The sequence below is a fragment of the Hyla sarda genome, chromosome 3, assembly GCF_029499605.1.
Source record: "Hyla sarda isolate aHylSar1 chromosome 3, aHylSar1.hap1, whole genome shotgun sequence".
Taxonomy (NCBI): domain Eukaryota; kingdom Metazoa; phylum Chordata; class Amphibia; order Anura; family Hylidae; genus Hyla; species Hyla sarda.
This window is the reverse complement of record NC_079191.1, coordinates 68,306,625-68,329,008: the sequence shown is the minus strand read 5'-3', so window position 1 is coordinate 68,329,008 and position 22,384 is coordinate 68,306,625. Positions and strand designations below refer to the sequence as shown.

Sequence of the window (22,384 nt, the reverse complement as noted above, 5' to 3'; positions counted from 1 at the left end):
GCTACATGCTAGAATGAGTCCCCCTGGCGCTTATACAAGTCAAGCCCTCCAGCCAAGTTCACTGGTGCCCCGTACTGTAGAACTTGTCTGGACTGAGCCAGCGGACCACGAGCCCGTGATTCCTGAGTTTGTTCGCGACTCAGGAATCAAGACTGACATAGTCGGGATCACTGAAATGGACTAGTTCAGTTTTTTTTCTGTGACAACTTTGTCAATCTAATGGTTGAGCAGACGAATCTGTATGCCCAACAGTTAATCGCCGAACACCCGGGCTCACTCTTGGCTAGGCCTGGTTCCCAGTCGATGCAGCCGAAATGAGGACATTTTGGGCCCTCGTGCTGCATATGGGCCTGATCAAGAAACCCAGTGTCAGGCAATATTGGAGTGGGGACGTCCTCTACCAGATCCCACTTTACAATATGGCCATGGCACGTCCCCGGTTCAAGGCCATTCGGAAATGTTTGCATTATGATGATAATGCGGCATGTCCCCCCCGAACTGATCCTGCGCATGACTGCCTGTATAAAATCAGGCCAGTCATCAATCACTTCGGGGCCAAATTTTGGGAGGCCTATGTCCCTGGCTATTGATGAGTCTCTCACCAGCTTTAAGGGGAGACTCAGCTTCCGGCAATACATCCCTACCAAGCGAGCGCGGTATGGCGTGAAGATGTATAAACTTTGCGAGAGTACCTCAGGGTACACTTGCAAGTTTTTGGTGTATGAGGGACGAGATTCCCGTATTGAACCCCCAGAATGTCCCCCCACTCTGGGTGTTAGCGGGAAAAATCATTTGGGGCCTTTTGCAGCCATTGCTAGATAAAGGTTCCCTCCTTTACGTGGATAAGTTTTATACTAGTATCCCTCTCTTCACATCCCTTGCCGGCAGAACCACGCTCGCTTGTGGGACAGTCCAGAAGAATCAAAGAGGCCTTCCTATCCCCTCCAAATTCCTATCCCCCGGGGTGAGTCCCGTGCCCTTACCCATGAAAACCTGTTGCTGGTCAGGTATAAGAACAAGAACGATGTCCCTGTGCGAGGTACCGTGGGACCGGTCCTCAAGCCCGATTGTATTCTGGACTACAATCGGTATATGGGGGAAGTTGATCTTTCTGATCAAGTCCTCAAGCCATATAATGCCATGTGGAAAACACGGGTATGGTACAAAAAAGTTGCGGTCTACATGGTACAGGTTGCCATGTATAACTCTTTTGTACTGTCCCAGTACGCTGGCAACACAGGGATATACCTGCAGTTTCAAGAGGAAGTTCTAAAGGCCCTCATCTTTGGTGACCGTCAAAGAGCAGGTCAGAGAACCTACGGAACTGTGGGCCCCCGGATCAGAAGAAAGAAGGGAAGATCCCAGAAAAAATGCAGAGTATGTCGCAAGAGGGGGATTCGTAAGGACATCACCACTCAGTGCGACACTTGCCCCGATCATCCGGGCCTCTGCATTAAGGATTGCTTCAGGGAGTATCTCACTTCCATGGAGGTCTAAATGTTTAATCCTTTCACCTGATTTTCATTCCCCAGAATTCGACTCCAATGTACCAGTCCAGAGTACAATGTCTTCCAAATTTTAAAATCAACCCCCCCCAAAAAAAAATCCCAAAACCTCTTTCCCAATACCCCTGATATCTCCCCCCCCCCCCCCCCAAAAAAAAAAAAATGGGTCATGGGACGGGACACAGAGTGAATAGCATTGGAGGTTCATAGTTGCCTCAAATGTGCAGCGCTCTCTCCCCACCTGAGTGGGGTGTGCATTTGAGGTAACAGAATAGGGATGGCCACACACATTACATTCCCAGAATGATGATTCAGAGCATAGAGTTTGGGGCAGGCATAATTTTTACTTTCGGCTATACTCTGGATCATCATTCTAAAATAGCAATTTTCATCACCCCCCCCCCCCCCCATAGTACACTTAATCCATTCCTGGAAAATAAATTTAGGAAACACCCGTGCCTTCAAAATGTCCTCTTTACCCCTATACCTATTCCTCAGGGTAGTATACAGTGGAAAAAAACGGAGGTGGCGCCGGGTGCAGTGTAGGTCTTTAGCCGGTATAGGGAGGTACCCGGGTGGGGGGTAGCGTATCCCTTGCCGATGATGGAAGCTTGGTATTCAGGCCTGCAGCGTGTGGACGAAGCCCAGAAGGTGGGTCCGTATGGAGAATGCAGAAGAACAGGAAAAAAACTGCTGTGGGGCTCCCAAGGAAGTAACCCGAAGTCGTGGGTATAGGGTATAAAGTAAATAATTTATTTTTTGCAGCATAAAGAAATCAAAGAAAAATTCAGGTTGTAAGTCTTTGCCGCTGGTGGCGGCAGAATATCGCATCGATTGGTTGACAGTTTTGAACGATATTCTGACGCCACCAGTGGCAAAGACTTGCAACCCGAACTCATACGTCCTCTCTCTGATTGGCTCACTCGACATCCCGAAGAGCCAATCAGAATTAAGCCTACCATCCCCATGCCCATGTTTGGATGACATCCCCTCACTGACTTTTTCCTACACTTCCTTGGGAGCGCCACCGCAGTTTTTTCCTGTTCTTCTTCATTCCTCAGGGTGGGTATTTTCTGTAATGGTGTCACATGTGGGTGTTTCATTTTTGTATTTTCCTCTGAATGTATGTAACCATCAGCTACTGATATGCCATAGGCCTGAAATGCAAACAGACCTCTATGACTTCTGAACCTTGTTGTGCGCCCGCCCAGCACGTTACCCCATATGTGGATGTATTTCCATAGTCAGGGGAAAAAGCCCACCAAAATATGTAATCCAATTTCTCCCATTACCCCTTGTGAAAATAGAAAAAATTGGGTAACCCCAGCATTTTGGTGTAAAAAAATCAAATTTTTTAATTTATGGACAACTTTTCAAAAAACCTGTGAGGAGTAAGTACTCACTGTACCCCTTGTTACCTTCCTTGAGGGGTGTAGTTTCAAAATTGATGTCACTTGCGTTTTTTTTTTTTTTTTAATACATTTTATGTCAGAACTTCAACCATTGCAGTGCAAAGCACCACTTTAGGCCTCAAAGCTCATCGGTGCTGTCTCACTCCTAAGCCCTGTTTTGCACCCACATAGTGCTTTACCGCCTTATATGGGGTATTTACTTATTCTGGAGAAACTGGGCTACAAATATAGTGGAGCTTTTTTTCTCTTACTACATGTGAAACTAAAAATGTTTTCGTTAAATGGTACTCAGCCCCTAGACATCTTATCCCCTATCCAAAGGATAGGGGATAAGATGTCAGATCACCGGGGTCCCGCTGCTGGGGACCCCGGGGATCGCTAATGCGGCACCCCGCTATCATTGCTGTGCAGAGCGAGATCGCTCTGCACGTAATGACGGGCAATACAGGGGCCGGAGCATCGTTACGTCACGGCCCGCCCCCGTCAATACAAGTCTATGGGAAGGGGGCGTGGCGGTCGCCACGCCCCCTGCCACAGACTTGCATTAAGGGGACGGGCCGTGATGTCATGAAGGGCAGAGCCATGATGTCACGCTGCTCCGCCCCCGTATCGACCGTCATTACGCACAGAGCGAACTCACTCTGTGCAGTAATGATGGCGGGGTGCCGCAGCGGCGATCCCCGGGATCCCCAGCAGCGGGACCGCGGCGATCTAATATCTTATCCCCTATCCTTTGGATAGGGGATAAGATGTCTAGGGGCGGAGTACCCTTTTAACGAAAACATTTTTAGTTTCACATGTAGTAAGAGAAAAAAGCTCCAATACCAGCATTTCAGTGTTAAAAATCAATTCTTTCACTTTTACGCCCCACTGTTCAAAAAACATGTCAGGTGTAAGTACTCACTATAACCCTTGTTACATTCCTTGAGGGGTGTAGTTTCTAATATGGTGTCACATGTGGGGGGTTACTGACGTTCTTGCACAATGGGGGCTTTGTAAACGCACATGGCCCCCGACTTCAATTCCAACAAACTTTTCAGTCCAAAAACCCAATGGCACTCCTTCTATTCTGAGCATTGCAGTGCTGTCACGTCCCCTCCCATAGATTTCTATTGAGGGGCGGGCTGTGATGTCAGGAGGGGTGGAGCCATGACATCACGATGCTCCGGCCTCTGTATCGCCAGTCATTACGCACGGAGCGAGTTTGCTTTGTGCAATATTGACAGCGGGGTGCTGCAGCTGAGATCCCAGGGGTCCCCAGCGGCGGAACCCCTGCGATCAGACATCTTATCCCCTATTCTTTGGATTTAAAGATGCTGTTCCGACAGCACCTGGTCCCTGCTGCTTTCTGCAACATGCCAGCCTCGCAAGAAGTGATCAGTCCAAGTAATTGACATGCTAACCCTTCAGGGAATGTAAATTCAGTCAAAGGAAGCAGCAGGGACCGGGAACAATGGAAAAGGTTACTGAGGGGATCAAGGCAGGTGAGCACGGTTTGCGTGTTATTTTTAAAGCACCCCACTAAAAATTCATATGGTATTTGTAAATGTTTTTTTGTAAACCAAATAACTTTTTGTAAACCAAAAAAAAAAAAAAGAGTCTGGGAAACCATGACCCCTACATGACTCTATGACTCCACTATCCATAACGAATAACTAAAACAATAAAAAACACTATATCCAGAATCACTGGAAGAATAAAATATATACTGTCCCAATATTCATAAAAAAAGAAACCTCATCTCAGTCATTTTTATCAGTTGGTGCAACTTGAAGCAGGAGCTGAAGATGGAGCGTGATAGAATGGAACCACCCTGGAGACCATTTATAATGGATAACCGGAATGTAAATTATTACTCCACTAAGGATGAAGAGGACAACGTAGAGATAGGCCATCTGAGGGCTGTCAATAACCGGGGCCAACACCAGGTAGACGGAGGCAATGAGCACTATCACTGGAATGATGATGGGAACCTAGAAGATAAGAGTATAATGGTTACCGCATGACTAGAATGTGTGCAGATTTTGGAGCCTAAACCATTAGTGTAGTAGAGTACTCATTGGTAGTGGAGACATTGAAAGTGTTGGTAACTATAAACATTAGTCTAAAGTTGATCAAAACGATTGATTTTAGCAAAAACAATTGATTTATTAATAATTTTAGCTAACCTCTGACATACAGACTTCATATGTAGAGAGCAGGACAGCCATATAAAATATCAGTTCCATGCAAATAGCCATGACTAAGAGCTTCATAGATCAAAATGCGTTAGAGTTTCTCTTTTTTAATACACTCATTTATCTTTTTTTTTTTTTTTTTTTTTACATTTTAATGCATATCGAATAGACATGTTTCAATACTATATTTAACTTCATTGTTTGGGAGCTGGAAGCAACTTTTTTTTCTCTACCAAGGATATATTACCTGACTCAGTGAAGCACACTGTTCTCCCTTGTCTACTTTTCTCTTTAGGGCTGGCTGCACACTGGGATAGCTCAGGAAGGATGCTGGGACATATATTGGACAGCTAGAATCTGATGTATCCAGTACTTGAAAAATAAAAAATGTTTTGTTTTACTTGCCTTATATGGTCTCGGAATATCAGGTTTCTTAATCTTCATATATATGAGGCCAGCAATTGTAGTTCCGTAGAACAGCCAGGCTGTGAAACTGACAGCAAGCAATACATAGCAGGAGTTATAAAACAGTATATCTGTGACTTTACATGGTAGGGACATATACTCTATTGTAGGAGATGATACTTTATCGTGTTTAGTCACATAGTCACATGACACATAATTAGAAACCAATGTGCAAGGCATGTCTGCTAGAAGGTTCTCCAGAATGAAGCCTGTGAAATCAGCCTTGATAGGATGACAAGTTTGAACTGAACATATACAACTATATGAGACGGTTACGGCTTAGGGGGGGAACTCTGTTTACTGCTGGGGTGTATATGCAATGCCTAAAAGGTATTACTGCTGAGGGGTTATGAAATGCCTGTAAGCGATTACTGCTGGGGGGATGTGAGATGTCTGAAGTTGATTATTACTGTGGAAATATTGGGCATAAAACTGATTACTTGTGGGGGATGAGATGTGAACCCTGAATCAGATTACTGTTGAGGAGGATGAGATGTTAGTCTTGCATATTATTACTGATGGGGGTTAAAAAGTGATCCCTGAATGTGATTACTGCTGAGGGGATGAGATGCAAACTCTGAATGTAAGCCCAATACACTGGGTTATAAAGAGGGGTCCCTTACTTAAATTAGTTCAATATATGCAGAGTTCTGGCTCTGTAAGCTTCAGCTGCATATCGCTCCAGCATGCATTGGAGACAGGGAACCGACTCACCCAGCTCCCCTGCCTCCTCCATATTCTCTGTCAGCCCTGTTCCCCATCATTATTATGTTATGAATGGGGCAGGTAAGCGCATAGAGAGCAGAGCGATCACCCATGGCATTCATTAGCATATAATGAAAATATGGAGGAGGCATTGGAGCTGGGTGAGCCTGCTCCCCTCCTCCAATGCATGTTGGAGCGCTATGCAGCTGAAGTTTACACAGTGCCAGAACTTTGCATATACTGAATGGATTTAAGTAAGCTGTAAAGCTGTTCACTCACACACACCATAACCCAGTATATTGGAGTAAACAGGGTGTCAGATTTTCGTGAAGAAGGACCTGTAAGATACTTAAAATATCTGTTTATAAAATACTTTGACTCTCCATAGATGACTGGGGTTTGTTCCTTTTCACAGTGTGACTTTTGTGACTGTGTCGGGAACGGTAATATCCAATGTCAATTTACAGACACAATAGAATACTGACAGCTCCAATATGCTACATCTTTATATATTACAAGAACATGCACCAACCTGAAGAAATTGACAATACTACTGAAGTCTCCCGGAATGATCATTATTATTGACATGATACATGTGAAAATGAGGGCAGGAGATGGTGTTAAGCGCTTCACGTGGATCATGGAGAGAGCGTCTGGCTATGAAATAAAAAAAAGCTTTAAAAAACATAATTAAATTAAGGTAATTTTCAGGAAAAAAAAGTTCAATGTTTGTAATTTGAGGACAGCATTTCTTGCAGGGAATTTCACTCATAATGCCCAATACATCTGTCTGTGGAATAGTTCGGCTATAGGTTGAGCATATTAGGGCAGATTCAGAAAAACCCAGGAAAAAGTTATCCTAACATATACTATAGCGTACGCATGGCAAGCTTATTGAGTAATTGATTGAACAGTCTACTAGTCCCTGCAGGCCAGATTTACTATTGCAAATGTGTGCCAAACACTCTCATACATGACTTGTACTGTTTTATGGACATATCTTTTTTTTTGTGGGAGTTAACACCAAGTAGACAATATTTTTTTAGTCCTTAAAAAGAAAAAAAAAAAAAATACAAACAAACATAGTTGCCAGTACACTATGTTCGCTCCCTTAAAGGTGTATTCCGGCCAAAGACATCTTATCCCCTATCCAAAAGACTTGGGACCACCACGATCTCCGTGCAGCTGCTGGGACCCACCACGATCTCCATGCAGCACCTGCATTCTATGTGGTTCTGCTTCTCTAGTCTCAAAAACCTTTGTGTTTCTTGGACTGGAGATGTGGCGTCACGCCACGCCCCCTCTGGACATTACGTCACACCCCCTCCATTCATGTCTATAAAAAATATTAAAATTGTTAATTATCTATATAGACATGGAGATATCTCTTTGTATAGCTGATCCCCCCAACAGTAAGTACAGTGCACCCAAACTTGATAGGGAGCAGTTGAAGAAATCTAAAAACTTTCCAACAACTAGCACAGCAGACCAGAGTAGGAGTGGGTGGGCAGCAATTACATCAGTAGTCTGTATCTAGAATCAATGGTGAGTTTTGTCTGGTGTACATGGAAGGTTGTAAACATAAAACCAAGCAACATGGGGGCAGATATCACAAGAATAGATAATATTAGGTTCATTCCTAGTAAGCAATTTATGTTTTTGATGAAACAAGCACAGAAAGGGGTAAGTATGGGTTGTTTATTACCAGATGTCCTTCCATGGCAGCCTTATAGCACACTCGTCCTCCACTGAAGAGAGTTCCATTCGCAGAGCCAAAAGTAGAAAGTGCAACACCCAAACTGATAATCCATGTCCACGTCCCCAGCACCTTCAATCTACAGGAAAGGGTTAATTGGTAAATACAGTATGATAAATGTGGTGGCCCAGCACAGCTGTAACAACAAACTTAAAGGGGTATTCCAGGATTTATGAACTTTCAAGCTATGTGCCCCTGATGCCAAGTTACGTATAGTTTCAATTAACTTGTATTATCGGTCTGGGGTTGATCATGGCTTTTTTGTATTTTCATGCCCTCGGAGCATCCACATTCTTTTGCACTTTCCCAGCTTGCAGTGAGGCTCGAAACAATATGTCGCAAGTCAGCTGATCACAAGGGGCTTGGCTGCTTTTCATATTCCTTAACAACCCAGCCTTCTGATGATGTGTGCGGCCAATCTCTACAGCTCGCTGTGCCTGTGTTAAACACGTCCCTGCTAACATAAGATCATGTGACAGTGGGGGACATGATCAACACTGGAGCGGCAGGACGTACAGATGGGCCGCACATGTCATCAGGGTGCTAATTTGTCCGGATAGACAACAAGCCGCCAAGCTCCCTGTTATCAGCTGACTTGCTACGCGTTGTCTCAACTTGCAAAGCAAGCTGGGAAAGGCTTGAGACCACAGTAATCCCTAGTGCACAAGAATGCAGAATCTCCTGGAATTCCCCTTTAATTCAGGAGGCTGTAGTGTCATAATGTTTAAGTAAATCATGTACCAAAAGTGCTCAAGGTCTATATAACTGTTCTACATTGTATATGGATATTCTCGTATTTCTCTGGTTAAACATGCATACACTGACATGCATTTCATGCAGTGGGTTAAAATTTTGCTAAACTGAGCCTGAATTGCATTTGCAGAAAATATATAAAAAGCAGTATCTGGTCACATGTCCAGGAGTTGTCCTATCTCCATGCCTTAGCCCAGGATTAGAGGGGGAACCTTTTCTCTAGTTAGTGAGTCAGATCCTGACCAGAATGTTCTGCACAGTGAGAGTCCTGCTAATCTTGTCTACAAAGGCTGATTGACAGCTCTACCATATCTTGTATCAGTGTGTGTACAGAGGAAGCTGTCAATCATTAGGTGGGGTTAGCAGGACTCTCACTGTCTCTCCTAAGAGTCCTGTCAGGATTTATTCTACTTTTCATTGAGAAATCCTGCTCCAAATCAGATATATATATATATATATATATATATATATATATATATATACACACAGTGGTCCCTCAAAATACGATGGTAATTCGTTCCAAACGACCCATCGTTTGACGAATCCATCGTATGTTGAGTGATCCGTGCAATGTAAAGTATAGGAAGCTGTACTCACCTGTCCCCGCTGCCCCGGACCAGGTCCTCACCGCTCCCGATGCTGTCCCAGGGGCTCCCGATGCTGTCCCGCTGCTCCGGTGTCTTCTTTGGGATCCTCCGGCTTCTTCTGCATCTTCCCCAGGGTCCGGGCCTCGCTTCCTAGTGACGTTATTATGCTGCTGCGCCGGCGCGGCGTGCGTAATGACGTAATAACGGCGCCAGAAAGTGAGGCCCGGATAAGTATAAATACCGGAATAGTTGCAGCACTCCCAAAATAATGCATGTGGGTGCCAAGCGTCCTAGGTCTGGAGACCCCTTAAGATATCCAACAAAAAAATGGCGCAGCACTCCAAAAATATATTTTAAAAAAACTGTGAGTTTATTCACCACATGTTACCAACAGCAACGTTTCAGCTCAACACTAGAGCCTTTTTCAAGCTTGTAAAGGCTGGGCCAACCTTCTTCTACCATATCTTGCTCTCAGATAGGCCAGCAGAAATCAGCTGAGGATCACTTTAGTGTTTTTTTTTTTTATAGTGAATTCTGGGTAGTTTAAAAATAAAACATAAAGCACATTCATCTGCCCTGATCCCCTGCAGTTGCCACGCTGACAGACAGATCCCTACTGCTCATTACTGCTCCCCACATCCTCTGACGTGTCGACCCTGCAGGTAACGCACACTCACTCGCAGTCGTGACCCACCCTAAACTCTGCCGGCATACCACAGGGTGGACAGGTCACAGGAAGCAGGGAGCAGTGAGAACCCGGCCCCTTCAGAACGGAACGGGCAAGTATGTTTTGTTCTTAAATAGAAAAATCTAATGTAACTAGTGCTCAAGATCTAGATATATGGCAAATTGCGACTGATATATAAGAGATGTTTTATTGAAAAATTTTATAAATTAGAAGAATATTATTGTCAACATAAAACAATGCTTCCCCCAGCAGGGCCCTTGCTGGTAGTAGGCAGTAAGTACATAAAAATAGATATCATAGGATAATATTATTAAAAAAAAGATATAAAAATGCTGAATTGTACTAAAATTTCATACAAATTCTCAAAATTGCCTGCAACGTTTACTGAATAGAAATAGTAGTAAAAAAAGTCTGTATAGTAAGTCTGTAGGAGAACACAGGTGGTTTGTTCTTAACTTTTAAAGCACCCAGTGTCCATTATTTAAAAAAAAAAAATGTCACCAGAATGCGGCTAATGGTACTAATTAAAAAATATCATTTAGAGGGTGATATTGTAGACCGGCACCGTGCACCCTATAGAGGTTCTTCCGCACCCGCAGCAATGTACCAGCTGCTGCAGACCTTTACTTTGAAAAGGATGAAGGTTTTTTATATCAAACTAGGTCAAACATCACCTCTGGGTTCTTGGATATATATATATATATATATATATATATATACACTATATATTCAGGCACCTTTGTGCTTTTATATAGTCTTAAGATGGAAAAGGTCAGAAACAAAAAAATATAGATCTGTGAGGATGAGCCTTAAAGGGGTACTCCCGTGGAAAACTTTTTTTTTTTTTTTTTTAATGAACTGGTGCCAGAAAGTTAAACAGATTTGTAAATGACTTCTATTAAACAATCTTAATCCTTCCAGTACTTTTTATGGGCTGTATACTAGAGAAGAAATGCTTTACTTTTTGGATTTCTCTGATGTCATGACCGCAGTGCTCTCTGCTGACCTCTGCTGTCCATTTTTTGGAACTGTCCAGAGCAGGAGAAAATCCCCATAGCAAACATATGCTGCTCTGGACAGTTTCTAAAATGGACAGCAGAGGTCAGCAGAGAGCACTGTGGTCATGACATCAGAGAAATCCAAAAAGAAAAGCATTTCCTCTGTAGTATACAGCCCATAAATTGTATTGGAAGGATTAAGTTTTTGTAATAGAAGTCATTTAGAAATCTGTTTAACTTTCTGGCACCAGTTGATTTAAAAAAAAAAAGTTTTCCACGGGAGTACTCCTTTAACCTGTGGCTAACCAGCTGTTGCAAGACTATAACCTCCAGCATGCAAAGGTTGTTATGGTATTTGTAGTTTTGCAATAGCTGGAGGTGCTCAGGTTGGCAAATATTGCAAATAATAATCTAGAAATTGACTGCTAATATTATAAAAATTCAGAGATGTAAAGACTGACCCCCAACTGATGGCGACAGCATCTGATGTAAGTAGTTCCTGTGGAGTCATCGCTGCAAAATAGCTGATATTAGCCAGAAGGTAAATACACGTGACAAGAGGGATTGCAATCATCACAGCTCGAGGAAGGTTCACCTAGAACATACATGAAACTAGTCATGATACCAAGTTACAGAGTTTGACTTTACAGAGGCCGTGTTAAGGGGGTTGTATACTACATTAAAGTGTAACTCAAATTTAGGGGCTATTTCAATTGCATAAAAATGCCAGGGGGCCGCGATAAGGAAGAGGAACGAAAAAAAAAAAATTAAAAAAACAAAACAACAATCTTTACTCTCCATGCCAATTACTGTTCTCGGTGGCCATGTGGCAATGCACTTCCTCTTGGATGTCACCGGTCCACCGTAGAATGCATCACCGGGGCTCCCAAACAGTGGTCGTGCTGGACCAGGAGTGACAGAAGGGTATCATTTTTCCCTTTCCAAACCCTTTCCCTTCAGCATTTTTTTTTAGAATTGAAAAACATTTTTCCAAAAACATTATACTTTTTATTTCATATTCTTTCTTCATATTCTCTCTTTTTTTTAGAGGTCCGAGAAACATTTTCCTTTTAAGAGCTCACAGATCACCTGCTTCCCTTTAAACAATTAATAAGATAAAATTCAAAAGATGATGGTAATAGGCTGTTTTTAGTCAGTATTTGGTCCTCGTTTTAGTCAATTTACATTTTTAGCCAAAAATATAAACTGTTTTGTCCAGTCCCTTAAACTTCTGTCTTCTTTCTGTTTCCGAGATGAGTGTTCGGAGCAGGACCTGCTGGCTCAGCCAATCACTGCCTGTAGCCGTCACCTTTCTCGACCAGTGATTGGCTGAGCAGGCAGGTCCTGCAACAATCGCTCATCTTGGAAACAGGAAGAAGAGAGAAGATCGGAGATCGGACAGAGGCAAATAGAATCAGCGGGTTTAAGATTTTTTTTCTATTATTCTCACACCCTAGTACCATATAATTTTTTTTTAGAAAACACTAGATAATCCTTAAATGGGGTATTTTGCGTTTTTGCCTGGTGCCTGTCATTTTGCTGGATTCTAATAGGACTAGAAATACTACATGCAGCATTATTTAAATGGAATCTGCGATAGAGCCTCCAACACAGATGTGAGCCTAATATTGACAACCCTGCTACTCTCCACAATGAGATTATTTATACTATATTTACACCTACATACAGTCAGTAATATGCCTACCATAGGGGCAGACTCTGACACTACTATGGGGCTTGTTTTTTGTGAGGGGGGTCTAGCACTGAACTTTTCACAGCTTCTCTTTCTCAAACCTTACATCCACTCCATCACCTACTCTTAGCCAGAGAACAGAGAGGCCGTACAGGGTCTCATGAGAGAACCCAGCATGACTATATATGACATGGTGGCCCATTCAACTGAATAGATACCGTGCAATATCACTTTTCTCCAGCAGTGGCTGCAGCCGAAGCAATGTATAATTCCTGTGGCTTCCCTTGGTGATAACTAGCCAGTGGATTCATATTTAGACAAGAGGTTGACTAGATGGGACAACTCCTTTAAGGATACATTACTAACCTCAGGGTTCTTCAGTTCCTCTGTCATATAATTCAGATTATTCCATCCATCGTAGGACCAGAGTCCTTGATAAAAAGCCACCCCAACAGGACCAAAACCCACGGCTGTGTTTTCAAAGGCGTTCTGTAAAACCTGAGTGTTTCCTTTGACTAAAAGGACTACACCACCCACAATTATTACAACCAGGACTATCAGCTTAGCCGCTGTGAAGAAGTTCATGATGGACATGGCAAGTCTGACATTTAGGCAATTGATAATTCCCAGGACCAGGACACAGGTCACTGCTGTGCACTTGAGGACGACTTGTGGAGAAGAACAGTCTGAGAAGAAAGCAGCCACGACGTATTCTGCAAAACTTAGGGAGACCACAGCTATGCTAGCCGGCCTCACCACAATGACCGAGCTGTAGACCAGAAGGAAGGCAGGTAAGGGGCCAACATTCCTTAAAATATATATGTATTCTCCTCCAGATTCCTTGATGACAGTTCCAAGTTCAGCATAGGATAGAGCTCCTAGCATAGCCAGGAGGCCACAAGCTGCCCATATTAGGAGACTAGCCCCAGGACTCCCCATGTAATACAGGACCCATTGAGGAGACATGAAGATCCCAGAGCCAATCATGGTGCCGGCTATCATTGACACAGCACTTATCAGGCCGAGCTCCTGTTTCAAATGGATCTTCCCACTGTCATTGTCCATTTTTTCTATAGCCGAGGTTGAAGATGGATCCTTTATCCCCATCTTGTAGGTTGTGTTCTCTGATCAGATGCTTCTGAAAGAGATGACAACTGCGTCTGTTCACTACATAACATTTGAAATTAACACGTAAAGTTAATTATTAAAGTGACACACGTACAAAGAACATAGCAAGTTCTATATCATTATGGTTAATGATCTGTTACAAAAGAGCCAATAAATCATGTATTATGGTTAGTGATGAGGGATCGGTAACTCATGGATACTACAATAAACTATGCTGAAAGATAGGGCTTATGGTCTTGGCCAGTGTATGGAGCCTATATGGCAGCACGCGGATGGAGCTGTACAGACACTACTTGACAGCACAGTATGTATAGAGAGAACCTTCCCTAGATGCAATGCTTCCTTATGCCTCTGAATATACAACATCCGAAATAACATGCTATAGTTTGTATGCTGCCCTCTTAACCCACCTGTGTGAATGCCACCTTATTTCCTCAAGGATCCATGAGCTGGCAGCCACATTACTTCCTGTCTGTGTTATCCGCAGGTATTTTGTACCTTCGCCATGGTGCCAATGTGTCAGCTGGCTCTCTGTAGTTGGCAGTGTATGACGGAGATGTGTTAGTGTGATATTGAGCAACAGACCCTGCTTTGTATTACACTAGGCTGAGAGAAAGACACAGACTGGCACCACTGATCCCAAAAAGAATACACAGTATGACTTGCTATCCAATGATGAGAAATGCAGATAGGTATTTATAATCCTGGGGTGCACATCCACATAAAGTGCATAAAACACAATGCAGCACCCATTGAGATTAAAACTTCCAACTGTAAAGGTGAATGTTTTCAAATCAACTGGTGCCAGAAAATTATACAGACTTGTAAATTACTTCTATTCATAAATCTTAACCCTTTTAATACTTACCAGCTGCTGTATGCTCCAGAGGAAGTTGTGTAGTTCTTTCCAGTCTAACAACACAGTGCTCTCTGCTGCCATCTCGGTCAATTTCAAGAACTGTCCAAAGCATAAGCAAAATCCCATAACAAACCTCTTGTTACGCCGAGCGCTCCGGGTTCCCGCTCCTCCCCGGAGCGCTCGCTTCACCTCCTCCGCTGCAGCGCCCCGGTCACGTCCTCTGACCCGGGGCGCTGCGATCCTGCTGCTAGCCGGGATGCGATTCGCGATGCGGGTAGCGCCCGCTCGCGATGCGCACCCCGGCTCTCCTACCTGACTCGCTCCCCGTCTGTTCTGTCCCGGCGCGCGCGGCCCCGCTCCCTAGGGCGCGCGCGCGCCGGGTCTCTGCGATTTAAAGGGCCACTGCGCCGCTGATTGGCGCAGTGGTTCCAATTAGAGTTATCACCTGTGCACTCCCTATATTACCTCACTTCCCTTGCACTCCCTTGCCGGATCTTGTTGCCTTAGTGCCAGTGAAAGCGTTCCTTGTGTGTCCCTTGCCAGTGTTTCCAGACCTTCTGCCGTTGCCCCTGACTACGATCCTTGCTGCCTGCCCCGACCTTCTGCTACGTCCGACCTTGCTTCTGCCTACTCCCTTGTACCGCGCCTATCTTCAGCAGCCAGAGAGGTGAGCCGTTGCTAGTGGATACGACCTGGTCACTACCGCCGCAGCAAGACCATCCCGCTTTGCGGCGGGCTCTGGTGAAAACCAGTAGTGGCTTAGAACCGGTCCACTAGCACGGTCCACGCCAATCCCTCTCTGGCACAGAGGGTCCACTACCTGCCAGCCGGCATCGTGACAGTAGATCCGGCCATGGATCCCGCTGAAGTTCCTCTGCCAGTTGTCGCTGACCTCACCACGGTGGTCGCCCAGCAGTCACAACAGATTGCGCAACAAGGCCAACAGCTGTCTCAACTGACCGTTATGCTACAACAGTTGCTACCACAGCTTCAGCAGTCATCTCCTCCGCCAGCTCCTGCACCTCCTCCGCAGCGAGTGGCCGCTCCTGGGATACGCTTATCCTTGCCGGATAAGTTTGATGGGGACTCTAAGTTTTGCCGTGGCTTCCTTTCCCAATGTTCCCTGCATCTGGAGATGATGTCGGACCTGTTTCCCACTGAAAGGTCTAAGGTGGCTTTCGTAGTCAGTCTTCTGTCCGGAAAAGCCCTGTCATGGGCCACACCGCTCTGGGACCGCAATGACCCCGTCACTGCCTCAGTACACTCCTTCTTCTCGGAAATCCGAAGTGTCTTTGAGGAACCTGCCCGAGCCTCTTCTGCTGAGACTGCCCTGTTGAACCTGGTCCAGGGTAATTCTTCCGTTGGCGAGTATGCCGTACAATTCCGTACACTTGCTTCAGAATTGTCCTGGAATAATGAGGCCCTCTGCGCGACCTTCAAAAAAGGCCTATCCAGCAACATTAAAGATGTTCTGGCCGCACGAGAAATTCCTGCTAATCTACATGAACTTATTCACCTAGCCACTCGCATTGACATGCGTTTTTCTGAAAGGCGTCAGGAACTCCGCCAAGATATGGACTCTGTTCGCACGAGGCGTTTCGTCTCCTCGGCTCCTCTCTCCTCTGGTCCCCTGCAATCTGTTCCTGTGCCTCCCGCCGTGGAGGCTATGCAGGTCGACCGGTCTCGCCTGACACCTCAAGAGAGGACACGACGCCGTATGGAGAACCTCTGCCTGTACTGTGCTAGTACCGAACACTTCCTGAGGGATTGTCCTATCCGTCCTCCCCGCCTGGAAAGACGTACGCTGACTCCGCACAAAGGTGAGACAGTCCTTGATGTCTACTCTGCTTCTCCACGTCTTACTGTGCCTGTGCGGATGTCTGCTTCTGCCTTCTCCTTCTCTACAGTGGCCTTCTTGGACTCTGGTTCTGCAGGAAATTTTATTTTGGCCTCTCTCGTCAACAGGTTCAACATCCCTGTGACCAGTCTCGCCAGACCCCTCTACATCAATTGTGTAAATAATGAAAGATTGGACTGTACCATACGTTTCCGCACGGAGCCCCTTCTTATGAGCATCGGATCTCATCATGAGAGGATTGAACTTTTGGTCCTCCCCAATTGCACCTCGGAGATTCTCCTTGGACTTCCCTGGCTTCAACTTCATTCCCCAACCCTGGATTGGTCCACTGGGGAGATCAAGAGTTGGGGGTCCTCTTGTTCCAAGAACTGTCTAAAACCGGTTCCCAGTAACCCTTGCCGTAACTCTGTGGTTCCTCCAGTAACCGGTCTCCCCAAGGCCTATATGGACTTCGCGGATGTTTTCTGCAAAAAACAAGCTGAGACTCTACCTCCTCACAGGCCTTATGATTGCCCTATCGACCTCCTCCCGGGTACTACTCCACCCCGGGGCAGAATTTATCCTCTCTCTGCCCCAGAGACTCTTGCCATGTCCGAATACGTCCAGGAGAATCTAAAAAGGGGCTTTATCCGTAAATCCTCCTCTCCTGCCGGAGCCGGATTTTTCTTTGTCTCCAAAAAAGATGGCTCCCTACGTCCTTGCATTGACTACCGCGGTCTTAATAAAATCACGGTTAAGAACCGCTACCCCTTACCCCTCATCTCTGAACTCTTTGATCGCCTCCAAGGTGCCCACATCTTCACTAAATTGGACTTAAGAGGCGCCTATAACCTCATCCGCATCAGAGAGGGGGACGAGTGGAAAACGGCATTTAACACCAGAGATGGACACTTTGAGTATCTGGTCATGCCCTTTGGACTGTGCAATGCCCCTGCCGTCTTCCAAGACTTTGTCAATGAAATTTTTCGTGATCTATTATACTCCTGTGTTGTGGTATATCTGGACGATATCCTAATTTTTTCTGCCAATCTAGAGGAACACCGCCGGCATGTCCGTATGGTTCTTCAGAGACTTCGTGACAACCAACTCTATGCCAAAATTGAGAAATGTCTGTTTGAATGCCAATCTCTTCCTTTTCTAGGATATTTGGTCTCTGGCCAGGGACTACAGATGGATCCAGACAAACTCTCTGCCGTCTTAAATTGGCCACGCCCCTCCGGACTCCGTGCTATCCAACGCTTTTTGGGGTTCGCCAATTATTACAGGCAATTTATTCCACATTTTTCTACCATTGTGGCTCCTATCGTGGCTTTAACCAAGAAAAATGCTGATCCCAAGTCCTGGCCTCCTCAAGCAGAAGACTCCTTTAAACAACTCAAGTCTGCCTTTTCTTCGGCTCCCGTGCTCTCCAGACCTGACCCTTCCAAACCCTTCCTATTGGAGGTTGATGCCTCCTCAGTAGGAGCTGGAGCTGTTCTTCTACAAAAAAATCCTTCCGGGCATGCTGTCACTTGTGGTTTTTTCTCTAGGACCTTCTCTCCAGCGGAGAGGAACTACTCCATCGGGGATCGAGAACTTCTAGCCATTAAATTAGCACTTGAGGAATGGAGGCATCTGCTGGAGGGATCAAGATTTCCTGTTATTATCTACACCGACCACAAGAACCTCTCCTACCTCCAGTCGGCCCAACGGCTGAATCCTCGTCAGGCCCGGTGGTCTCTGTTCTTTGCCCGATTTAATTTTGAGATTCACTTTCGTCCTGCCGATAAGAACATTAGAGCCGATGCTCTCTCTCGTTCCTCGGATGCCTCAGAAGTTGATCTCCCTCCGCAACACATCATTCCACCTGACTGCCTGATCTCCACTTCTCCTGCCTCCATCAGACAGACTCCTCCAGGAAAGACCTTTGTTTCTCCACGCCAACGCCTCGGAATCCTCAAATGGGGTCACTCCTCCCATCTCGCAGGTCATGCGGGCATCAAGAAATCTGTGCAACTCATCTCCCGCTTCTATTGGTGGCCAACTCTGGAGACGGATGTTGGGGACTTTGTGCGAGCCTGCACTATCTGTGCCCGGGATAAGACTCCTCGCCAGAAGCCCGCTGGTTTTCTTCATCCTCTGCCTGTCCCCGAACAGCCTTGGTCTCTGATTGGTATGGATTTTATTACTGATTTACCCCCTTCCCGTGGCAACACCGTTATTTGGGTGGTCGTTGATCGATTCTCCAAAATGGCACATTTCATTCCTCTTCCTGGTCTTCCTTCTGCGCCTCAGTTGGCTAAACAATTTTTTGTACACATTTTTCGTCTTCACGGGTTGCCTACGCAGATTGTCTCGGATAGAGGGGTCCAATTCGTGTCTAAATTCTGGAGAGCTCTCTGTAAACAACTCAAGATTAAATTAAATTTTTCCTCTGCATATCATCCCCAGTCCAATGGACAAGTAGAAAGAATTAACCAGATCCTGGGTGATTATTTGCGACATTTTGTTTCCTCCCGCCAGGATGACTGGGCAGATCTCCTTCCATGGGCCGAATTCTCGTATAACTTCAGGGTCTCTGAATCTTCCTCCAAATCCCCATTTTTCGTGGTGTACGGCCGTCACCCTCTTCCCCCCCTCCCTACCCCCTTGCCCTCTGGTCTGCCCGCTGTGGATGAAATTTCTCGTGACCTTTCCATTATATGGAGAGAGACCCAAAATTCTCTCTTACAGGCTTCTTCACGCATGAAGAGGTTCGCGGATAAGAAAAGAAGAGCTCCCCCCGTTTTTTCCCCTGGAGACAAGGTATGGCTCTCCGCTAAATATGTCCGCTTCCGTGTCCCTAGCTACAAGTTGGGACCACGCTATCTTGGTCCTTTCAAAATTCTGTGTCAAATTAATCCTGTCTCTTATAAACTTCTTCTTCCTCCTTCTCTTCGTATCCCTAATGCCTTTCACGTCTCTCTTCTCAAACCACTCATCCTCAACCGTTTTTCTCCCAAATCTGTTCCTCCCACTCCTGTTTCCGGCTCCTCGGACGTCTTCTCGGTCAAGGAGATTTTGGCTGCCAAAAAGGTCAGAGGAAAAAATTTTTTTTTAGTAGACTGGGAGGGTTGTGGTCCTGAAGAGAGATCCTGGGAACCTGAGGACAACATCCTTGACAAAAGTCTGCTCCTCAGGTTCTCAGGCTCCAAGAAGAGGGGGAGACCCAAGGGGGGGGGTACTGTTACGCCGAGCGCTCCGGGTTCCCGCTCCTCCCCGGAGCGCTCGCTTCACCTCCTCCGCTGCAGCGCCCCGGTCACGTCCTCTGACCCGGGGCGCTGCGATCCTGCTGCTAGCCGGGATGCGATTCGCGATGCGGGTAGCGCCCGCTCGCGATGCGCACCCCGGCTCTCCTACCTGACTCGCTCCCCGTCTGTTCTGTCCCGGCGCGCGCGGCCCCGCTCCCTAGGGCGCGCGCGCGCCGGGTCTCTGCGATTTAAAGGGCCACTGCGCCGCTGATTGGCGCAGTGGTTCCAATTAGAGTTATCACCTGTGCACTCCCTATATTACCTCACTTCCCTTGCACTCCCTTGCCGGATCTTGTTGCCTTAGTGCCAGTGAAAGCGTTCCTTGTGTGTCCCTTGCCAGTGTTTCCAGACCTTCTGCCGTTGCCCCTGACTACGATCCTTGCTGCCTGCCCCGACCTTCTGCTACGTCCGACCTTGCTTCTGCCTACTCCCTTGTACCGCGCCTATCTTCAGCAGCCAGAGAGGTGAGCCGTTGCTAGTGGATACGACCTGGTCACTACCGCCGCAGCAAGACCATCCCGCTTTGCGGCGGGCTCTGGTGAAAACCAGTAGTGGCTTAGAACCGGTCCACTAGCACGGTCCACGCCAATCCCTCTCTGGCACAGAGGGTCCACTACCTGCCAGCCGGCATCGTGACACCTCTCCTGCTTTGAACAGTTCCTGACACGGACAGAGGTGGTAGCAGAGAGCACTGTGGTCAGACTGGAAAGAACTACACAACTTATTCCATAGCATAAAGCAGCTGATAAGTACTGGAAGCATTATGATTTTTAAATAGAAATAATTTACAAATCTGTGTCATTTCAATCAACACAGCACTTGGGCATGTACATTTTAATGGAGCCATTTAAAGTTATAAGTTCTAATCTTATTGGGTGGGTGCTGGCGTGTACATTCTCCATTGCTTATACTACTTTGCATTACGCTCAGGTCTTGATGCGCCATGAGATGCCTGGTAGAAGAATACACTGTTTTAAAGGCAAACTCCAGGGAAATTTTTTTTTAATCAACTGATGCCAGAAAGTTAAACAGATTTGTAAATTACTTTTATTTAAAAATCTTAATCCTTCCAGTACTTGTCAGCTGCAGTATGCTCCAGATGAAGTGCTTTTCTTTTAAAATGTATTTTCTGTCTGACCACAGTTTTCTCTGCTGACACCTATGTCTGTCTCAGGAACTGTCCAGAGCAGGATAGGTTTGCTATGACGATTTGCTCCTGGTCTGGACAGTTCCTGAAATGGATAGAGGTGTCAGCAGTAGGGATCAACATAGGGCTGATACCGATAATCTGTGGCCTTTCAGGCCGATAGCCGATAACTTATACCGATATTCCGGTATAAGTTATCGGCTATTTCTCTACCCCCCCCTTCCTGGCTCCGAAGAAGTGGCTGCAGATCATTGATTTAAAGCGGGCGGTTTAAATCAACGAACTTCAGCGGCTTTTGCAGGGCCAGAGAGCGCCGCCACCGCCCGCTTCTCTCCCCCTGCCTGTCCTGGGGTCCTTCTGAGTCCAAACCCCCCCTCCTATCCTCTGGCCAGAGACCGCCACCGCCCACTTCTCTCCCCCTGCCGGTCCAACCACCGCGATGCCCCATTGCCTCCCCCCATCCCCGGTTTTATAAATTACCTGTTCCCGAGGTCCGCGCTACCTCTGGCTCCGGCGGTGTCCTGAGCTGTCACTGTGCGCACTGACAGTGACTTCGCGTTGAGCATGTCACTCGTCATTGCGCAGCGCGCAGTACATCGCAGGAGCCAGAAGTAGCGTGGACCCCGGGCCCCGGGAACAGGTAATTATAAAACCGGGCATGGGGGAGGCAATGGGGCAGCGGCGGTCTCTGGCCGGGGCGGTGGGGATCGGTGCGGGGCGGTGCAGTGGGAAGGTGCGGTGGGAGGGCGGGGGCGGGGCATTATCGGATTGTCGGCAAGGTAATTGCCGATACCGATAATGTCCAAAATTGGGAATATCAGTCGATAATATCCGCCAAACCGATAATCCAGCAAAGAGCACTGTGGTCAGATTGGAAAGAAATTTAAAAAGAAAAGAACTTCCTGTGGATTATACAGCAGCTGATAAGTACTGGAAGGGTTAAGATGTTTAAATAGAAGTAATTTACAAATCTGTTTAACGATCTGGCACCATTTGATTTAACCCCTCCCTTGCTTTAGTACGTATGTATATGTCCCAGTACCCGAAATGTTCGTGCTCTGGGACGTATACATACGTCCTAGCAATCTCCTGCACTGCCGTGGGCCAACTATCGCGGGTCGCTGTTGGTTGCTAATTGTTACACATCCACACCGTTTATCTGGTGTAGGATTCTATTGTGGCACTTGTAGTCCGCTGCAGGCATCCTCCATTGTATGCATTTTTATGCTGGGCATCGCCCCTAGCAACGGACTACAAGGGCAGGATCTGCTCCCCCAGTATAAATGCACAACTGCATTTGGGGTTGAGCACCTCCAGCCATTTGAGACCACATTTGTTGTTGTTGTTTGTAAATTTATACGTGGAGGTGTGTAAACTCCATATG

The 22,384-nt window shown here is 46.2% G+C and overlaps 1 protein-coding gene across 4 annotated transcripts in view; it reads right to left on the bottom strand.

The window, feature by feature from the left end:
* Positions 1–3,697: 3,697 nt before the first annotated feature.
* Positions 3,698–22,384, bottom strand: part of LOC130361383 (b(0,+)-type amino acid transporter 1-like) — a 31,171-nt gene continuing 12,484 nt past the window's right edge. For 3 of the 4 annotated variants that reach the window (XM_056564273.1, XM_056564274.1, XM_056564276.1), the window contains 6 exons: positions 13,106–13,877; positions 11,508–11,641; positions 7,970–8,099; positions 6,797–6,921; positions 5,500–5,587; positions 3,698–4,890 (listed from right to left, as the gene is read on the bottom strand). In XM_056564273.1, the coding sequence (XP_056420248.1) occupies positions 4,660–4,890; positions 5,500–5,587; positions 6,797–6,921; positions 7,970–8,099; positions 11,508–11,641; positions 13,106–13,846 (1,449 nt within the window). In that variant the 5' untranslated portion in view covers positions 13,847–13,877 and the 3' untranslated portion in view covers positions 3,698–4,659. Of the gene's footprint in view, positions 4,891–5,499; positions 5,588–6,796; positions 6,922–7,969; positions 8,100–11,507; positions 11,642–13,105; positions 13,878–14,277; positions 14,415–22,384 lie in introns of those variants that run through there. The other variant, XM_056564275.1, reaches the window with a different exon arrangement.